The 8,456-nt window shown below is 41.0% G+C and overlaps 1 protein-coding gene across 1 annotated transcript in view; it reads right to left on the bottom strand.

Moving 5' to 3' along the window:
- The window catches only part of LOC107082905, a 93,029-nt gene that overhangs the window by 50,122 nt on the left and 34,451 nt on the right, over positions 1 to 8,456 (bottom strand). Inside the window, exon 6 of the mRNA XM_015371803.1 lies at positions 7,233 to 7,270. Coding sequence (XP_015227289.1) covers positions 7,233 to 7,270 — 38 coding nt within the window. The remainder of the gene's footprint in view (positions 1 to 7,232; positions 7,271 to 8,456) is intronic.

The following is an 8,456-nucleotide window of genomic DNA, read 5'->3' as shown; positions in this document are numbered from 1 at the left end:
AAAACTCCCTTTGAACAGGAAGAAACCTCCAGCAGAACCAGGCTCAGTGTGAGCGGCCATCTGCTGAGGCCCACTGGGGTTCAAGGAGACATTTTCGTCGTCTTTACATCCTGGGTGGATTTCACCCATAAGTTAATGCAAGTAGCAAAGCAGTTGCATATAATCACTGTTATAGCTGGCTAGTTAACTAGTTAATGTTAACTACTTACTGATAACGTTATGACCATGAATCGCTAACGTTAGCTAGCCAAAGGCACTCGCTTGTTGAAGTTTGGAGTTTTTTCCCCCCGAGTTGAATACTAAATACCCGGTGCAGGTACCAGATCTGCACGGGGCCCCGCCCCTTCTTATGACGTCATCATATGGCAACTCCACTCGGACAAACTGTGTCGTACCCGTTTCTTAAGGATCAAATCTCTTCTGGAATCTCAACATATTATTACCAATCTTTACTTTTATTTTACATTTCATCGGCGATCTAAAGTAGCCGAAAGTAGAAAACAATCAGTAAAGTCTTGAAGGTAAATCCTGCTCTAAAACAGACTGAGCTCTGCTATTTAACAAGGAGACAAAAAAGTCTCAGCTTATTTTTATTCTTTTATTCTTTATTAACATCTGAGGACAGAGGACAAATGAGACGTTTTTAAAAAATGACTTTGGTAGAGATTTTAGACAAAGAAAATTATTCTACTTGTTGAAACTAACGGTTGTTGTTGACTAAAAGTTAAAAGTAGCATAGCTTAATGTGGCTAACTGAGTAAGCTAAAAGATGCTAACCTGTTAGCTACAGCTAGCCACAGCGCTACCCAGCTCTTTATATCACGGTCTAACAGCTACTTTGTTCCCAGAAACAGATTTTTTTCAGTTTTGTTATTGATCAGGTGAAATTTCATTGGTCATTAGACACGCTAACGGACGCTGCGGGATGTTATTATCATTGTCTAGGCAACCACTATGTTGCCCAGACAACAACATCATATGGAAACGTTCAGCCAATCATGTAGTGTAACGTCACTGGCAGCTGGAGCCTCCATGTTATAAAGAGCAGGAGGGCTGTTAGCGACGGATGCTAAGTGCTACCGCTTGCCCATTTGGTTATATTTAAATTAATAAAAACATTAATTCATGTTAATTTAGTTAAAAGTAAGAACATTAGGTTGGTTCAGTTTCAATATATTAGTTTGGTTCAACTGAAATGTTCAGAAAATCCTTTGGAACCGAGCAAAGATTTAAAGTTGGGTCAAGTTCAGGATTATTGTTTACATCAACGTAAAATAATCAGGTCATAAGTGATTAAATTCAGATTCTGTAAAGTCAAATATTTTTATTTGAGGTTATACTTTTTATAGTGCAAGTAAGACTCTCTGCCAATAGAACAAGACAATCTACATTTAAAATAAGAAAAAAAATAATAGCATTGTCTTATTTCAAGTGCATATTATCCAATTATGTTATTTTAAGATAATATTCTAAAAATACATTTTGAGAACCTTTAAGTTGACTTAAAAGAAATGAGTTTGAAACCTTTTTAAAGATCCATAAATAAACAATCTGCAGTATAAGGTGTTCCTCAGAGCTTCAAACTCAGACTGAAAGCAGGTCTGAGGTGGAATCCCGTTTTAAGACACGTCTACGAATCCAGCGCCTGCAGCTGCTTTGGATCTTAGCGGGTGTTTGAAGTGAGCCTGAAACACAGCAGAGCGCTGAGCTAGAGAGGACAAACAGCCTGCAGAGCCCTGCAAACGTGTCACATCATCACTCATCTTCACTGTGACTGTAAGAAACACGACTTAAGTGACAAAATTAACACGTTTGAACAGATTCCCTGCAGCAGACATGAAAAAAAAAACAAACCAGCCTTTAGAAGCTGATATTGAAAGTTGTTTTTCAGAACATATTGAAGGTAGTGAGGCCCAGAAAGATTAATAGATGCTTTAAAGGACAAACCTTTAGACACAAGCATGCCACTGTCATGTTTCTAACGATTCTGCTGTGAGAAACAACCTGAAGCAGCAGCCTTGGTTTGAAGACGTGCAGCAGCCTGAGATGAGTGAAGAGGAGAGGAAGAGAAGGAGCTCTGCAGAGAGAGAACGGCGCTTTAATGAAGGCGTGACTCAAAACTTCAGTCACGACTGATGCTGCTCATTGTTTCCCGCCGCGCTCTCACCCCTGCCAGGTGTGTGTGAGCTCGCTTCAGGCTTTCTGCGAACGTCCTCACACACCTTTCACACTTCCTGAACTGATTTACCTTCGACCAAAAGCAAGGACGCCCATTCCCCTCACAAACCCGCCGCCATCCGACTGGCTGAGATAAAAGGAGCTGAGTTTATTTAAAGCCTTATGGATAATAGAGCGACACATAAAAACTAAATTTAATCCCAGGAGTGATTCATGCAGGAATAAAATGAATTATGACTGATTCTGAAAGAAAACATTCACCTGCAGGCCGTCAGGATGTGTCTCACTACTTCAGCTGCTGGTTTTCTTAATTAAACTGGTTTGTTTCCATTAAAGGAATGCAGGTGGAGGATGGTCAGCAGGTGGCGCTATATTTTGGCAGAGTTTTATTGCTGATTGCCCGAAAAAAAGTTAAGCCCCTGGCTGCCATCTTGGTACTCCCCACTCCCAGGGAGATGCGCAGTAAAAATGCCTCCTCTGCAGCATTTAGCTGCTAAAACAAGCATTTTTCTGTCTGCAGGAAAAATCATTTGTTGTTTTTCTCATTTGAAAAAGTAATGTGCTGAAATATATATATGTATGTGTGTGAGTGTACAGTGTAATTTTCGGACTATAAGCCGCAGGTTTTTTATGTTTAATTACCGTATGGTTCGTGCACAGAGAGGATTGTCGGGAAAGAGGCAATTCTTCCTGCTGGCGTCTCCAACGTCTCACCATTGACTCGTTGATTCTAAGGTTACGTGCAGCGGTTCTATTTCCTTCGTTTACTGTCAAATTGGCTGCCTTTAACTGAAAAGCTGCATCATATGCATTTCAACGTTTGTTTTCCAGAATGAGGGAGTCGCACAAACTGTCTTGAGCTCGCAATGTCTGTCTGCTTCCGGCAGAGATGGCAAAAGTACTCACTTTCCGTACTTGAGTAAAAGTACAGATACTTGTGTTAAAAAATACTCTGGTAAAAGTGGAAGTACTGATTAAACTTCTTTACTCAAGTAAAAGTAACAAAGTACAGGCTTGTAAATTTACTTAAAGTATAAAATTAAAGTAGAAACCACTTTTTTCATGCCGTTGCCTACATTTTAAATGGATGTCTGCCAATAGGACTAGATCTCCGTTGTGTTCATTTTCAATCATCTCGTCGTCCATGCTACTATGCTAACGCCACCGCCACCAAGCTGCAATGATTTGCCGCCAATGAATACCGCCGAATCTGTCGATTCATCTTGTAGTGGTGCGTCAAATGCAACGTAGATTCCCATCCAATTAGATTGAATTTGGTATTGATGACGTGAAAAATAATAACGGTAACTCCATTGAAATGATTCAAAACTAAAGTAACGAGACAATTTTTAAAAATGTAAGGAGTAGAAAGTACAGATATTTGTGTAAAAATGTAAGGAGTAGAAGTAAAAAGTCGCCATAAAAATAAGTAGTAAAGTAAAAATATCAGAAAAATCTACTTGAGTACAGTAATGAAGTATTTCCCATCTCTGGCTTCCGGAGGACCTCCGCATTCCCGCGTTGCGGCTACTTGTGTGTTGAAGCAAATGTGATGTCAACATGGTGGATGGTAAAATCCATAGATTTAGGTACCGTTTTACTCTGCATTGTTATATAGCCGAAATATGGTCGAAAAAGTTGTGGCTTATTGTCCAAAAATTACGGTACATATATGTATGTAATTGTGTATATATTAGGGATGGAACGATTTATGAAAACCGTCAGAACCGTTCGGTTCGACTGTCTTGGTTCGGTTCGCGTGTGTTGCGTTCGGTTCATGCGCTGCTCCTTTTTCTCATAGGTGAAGCGTTTCCACTCCAGAGCAGAAGGTGGCGGTACTGCGACCAAAGCCAACCACCAGTAGTAAACAAGAAGAAGAAGAAGCGAAGCAGCGTAGCCGGGTGTAGCAGAAAAATATCAGTTGTTGTGGAGAATTGTGTGGGTATGGCGAGTGGGAAAGAACAGGAGTTGGAAGACGCGCCAGCAGCACTTTATAGGTCTGCTGTATGGGACCACTTTGCATTTAGAGTGACCTACGATGACGGCGGGAAGAAAGCTGTGGATAAAAGTGCAACAGTGTGCAAGCATTGTGCAACACGTTTTGTTTATGCTAACAGCAACATGACCAACATGTCAGGCTAACCCCGAAATCCCTCATACTCCATCAGCGCTCCGCCCCGCTGCGCTCCAGACCGGCTGCTCAAAGCAAAGCCTACAGCCTCCACTGTGGCTCCCGTCCGCTCCGCTCTGAGTTCCTTGGAGATGGTAGAGAGCATGCGCCAGATGATTAAATTCAAAGCAGCAAAACATGCGGAAATGATCCAGGGTTTCCGCGGATCATTAAAAATAATTACAATTCATTAATTTTTTTGGATTTTTTCATTAATTTCATAAATTTTTTATGGGATTTCGGGGTAACAATCAACATATACCGAAGCGAACCGAAAACCGTGACGACGAAACCGTGAATCGAACCGAACCGTGGATTTTGTGAACCGTTCCACCCCTAATATATATATATATATATATATATATATATATATAATTTTTTTTGCGGGTGTGAATATTGGATTAAAAAAAACAGAAGTCTAACAGGAAGGTTATTCTACTTTAAGTGCAATCAGAGGGAGAGGGGGTATGAAAAATAAGTTTTGCTTCTTCATTCCCCTTTTCAGACAATTTCCATTAATGGAGGTCATTTCTCTGGCTGTGTTTGCTGACAGGTTTATTTAGTTAGTTTGGAAATAGGGGTTATCTCTTTAGTGTCTATTTGATTGATTCATTTATTGTTGTTTAAAATTGTTTCATTCATTCATTCATTCATTCATTGAACAAACCAAATGTAAAACTTCTGCTGCATCAGTGACTAAAGCATTACTTCACACTAACCCATAGAATTAGGAAAAGGATTTGATTAGCGTATAATTATAAGAAGAAAAGAACAGAGCGAAGAGGAAAATTCCTGACGGTCTGTCAGGTCCGGTCCGTCTGATTGGAGGAGCTTTAAATCCTCAATCATCTGCAGGTAATCCTGTGTAAACACACACAGCATCACTGGACCACACAGGAGACAGATGTGAACTCTCGGCGGTGTTCATCAGCTCCTCCAAACATGCCTTTTCTCCTCGCCTCCGTTTCCATGGTAACCGGTAGCCGGAGGCCATTATTCTTAATAGCTACCTCGGGCCCGTAAATGTCTGAGTGTGTGTGAGTTTTAAAGCACACGCTCCGACTCGACAAACCCCACGAGGTGAAGTTTGATGTGCTGCTCTCTCCGTGGAAACCGGCATTTATGGAATTACAGCGGAGCATCGGGCGAGTGGGAGCAGCAGGATGTTCTGCTTCTTCTCTCTCTACGTTAATCCCACCGTTTCAGCCCGCCGATCCCATTGGGTGCCGATCAGCTCCTGCACACTCACTGTGTTTTTGGAAGGTTTTAATAGCAACATGACTCTCTGATGCCATAAAATTCATCCAATAGATGAGTGGAAATAACGATAGAGGGACCTGAAGACGCCCACACTTCTTTATTTTGCTGGATATTGAATAACTGGACCCGGTTCTGCAATCATGCAAAACATATTCTGTCATTAGATCTAAGATAGAAATTAGCAGAGAGGTTCTAATAACAAGATTAATTAATTTCACAACCATCATCTGTTGGAGCTTCTCTTTCCAGCCAAGGAGCATCAACACTGAGGACCTCATAGTGCTTATAAAACATGCTAAATAACAAATAAGGATGTAGTTCATGTAGAAAATGTTTAAAAAACCTTCAGATCAAACACTAAAAAACTGATCTAGAAATAAGTGAACATTTCTAGAAATCTTCATACTTGCCTGTAACTCAAGCAGTTCAATAAGAAGATTTTGCCCAGTTTTAAGATATACCAGATAATATACACATAAAATATTCTAAATATAAAACTACTTAATCTATTAAAAAATGCTTTTACTAACTGACTCAAATGAAAGGAAAAGAATAAATAAATGTACGTATAATGTCTGGATGCTCATCCTGCAGTGACTGCAGGACGGTCATGCAGCGTATACGGCCGTCTCTCTGGAACACGTTCTCAAGATAAAGCCAATGATTGTTTAATATAAAAGTATATTTTTAATCCGACCAGAGGACCAGTAATGACTGAATTAAACTAGAGAACCAGTAAGGACTGATGAGGCTGATGTTTTACCTGAGGTAGAGAGCAGTGAATCACAGCAGCTGCACCGTCAGCGGCTAACTTAGCTGCAATCAGTTATTCTCCAACTTTTATTAGTGCAGCTCACAGCAGGACGTCATCTGCCCAGAATTTAGATTCTATTTTCATATTTCTTTGCACAAACATCTGGATGTTTCCCTTCATGTTCTGAGAATCCTTTTAAGGATAAATGTCCTAAATTTGATTCTTGTCTGTTTTTTAAACCGTAGTTTATGTGTTTCTATTCGTTTGTAGGTCAGAATTTTCATTTTCCTTTTAGAAAATAAACAGGCAATCAAAGATCTAAATAAACTGAGATAATTGTTTATGAAATGAGACGATTTCTAAACGAACATCATAGAGATGAAGTCCAGAGTAGGTGAGACCAGTTTTTTATTGCATTTATTGTTTTCCACCCAGTTCTTTTCTTCCAGGAAGATGTTAATGGTGTTTATTCTGTAGAGCAGATTCCTTCCTTCAGTGGTTATGATGAACCTACAGGGTTTTATAGATCTAGAGGACAGAGATGGGAGCTCCTTGGCTGTGGATTCCTGAGTTGGTCATCTTAACTAGATTTACTGACTCTTTTTGGAAGTCTTGATAAAGATTCATTACCAAATCAAACTCATTGTTGCCCATTATTTTGGTTTGAGGCAGTGAAGACGGGAGGCAATAAGAACAGTGAAAATATTTGGTTTGTGGGCCGCTCTTAAAAAAAAAAAAAACCCAGCAGAGGAGAGCAGTTCAGTTTATTAAATCCGGACATATTGCTCCAGGGCTGCAGGAGGTTTTTCAGACAGTAAAATGAAAAAGAGTCAGAAAGAGGAAGGCAGGGTGAGAGGAGATGGGACTCACTTTTTCCTGCTGTCGTATCGCCCCTGTGTTCCCAGGCTCTGTGGAGGAAACAGGAGGAAGTCATCAGTCACTGCGCAGGATGGCGGCCAGCGGCCACAAACACTGACACAACGCGCATGAAGAAAACAACATGAATGCATCTGGTGTGTTTAAGGTTGGAAGAACTTATTTTTTTAATCAAAGCCAAAGCTGAACGCTCTCTGCTACGGTTCCTTCAATATGAGAGTTTCATGATTCTCCATCAGCTGGATGAAGAACAGAGAGAGAAATATCCTGAAAACAACAACGTACCAAAGGTTCAGCCCTAAAAGAGCCCAGAGTCAGTGAGTGAGTCAGTGAGTGAGTCAGTGAGTGAGTCAGTCAGTGAGTGACTCAGTGAGTGAATGAGTGAGTCAGTGAGTGACTCAGTGAGTGAATGAGTGAGTAAATAACCACTCCATTTTCGTGTCGTCTACTGTTTACTGTCGTCTGCAGGCAGTCAGTTGCTGCTTGTGTAACTTTTTACCTTTTGTGTCAGAGACCAGGAAACAATGCTAAACCAACCATCGCTAAGTGTTTGTTTAGCATTACTGCTTTTTATATCCCCCCCAGCACTAACACAAAAGACGCCATGATGACTCTATACCAGCCCGTGACATCATCAGTGACCCCTCACCCCCCCTCCATGGACTGTTCTCCCTGCTGCCCTCTGGGAAGAGGCTTCCCAGCATTCAATGCAGGACCAGCAGGTTCTGCAGCAGCTTCTTCCCCACCGCCATCACACTGATGAACTGTTGGATAAACTCTAAATCTCCGACTCTGCATCACACTGATGACACCAAACCAACAAGACTGCATATTTGCAGCATAAATATTAATGCTTTAAACTTCCAGTTTAATGCATTTTTGCAACACGTTTTTTCTCCCGCACTGTTTACATTTGATCACTGTTGCACTTTAAGAAATGAAAATGTCATTAGAGCTGTAAAAAATGACAAACGTTGACTAATGCTACATTCAGACCGATGGCAGCAGAAGCAGCTGGTTTCCATGCAAAGTTGAAAGTTGATGCCCATCAAGGCGCAGCAAAAGGTCCTGCAGCGTCTAGAGCAGCAGGAGCTTCAGGAGCAGCAGCTGCTGGACGCGCCGCATCAACCAATGAGAGAAGCTGATCTGGGAGCTGGCTTTTATTATCCTGCTGCCTGCAGTTTGTAGCACAGACCTGAAAAACGCTAACATCTACTT

The sequence above is a fragment of the Cyprinodon variegatus genome, unplaced genomic scaffold (assembly GCF_000732505.1).
Source record: "Cyprinodon variegatus isolate N-32 unplaced genomic scaffold, C_variegatus-1.0 Scaffold65, whole genome shotgun sequence".
Lineage (NCBI taxonomy): Eukaryota > Metazoa > Chordata > Actinopteri > Cyprinodontiformes > Cyprinodontidae > Cyprinodon > Cyprinodon variegatus.
The sequence above is the reverse complement of the archived record's forward strand: the minus strand, read 5'-3'. Positions and strand labels throughout refer to the sequence as shown.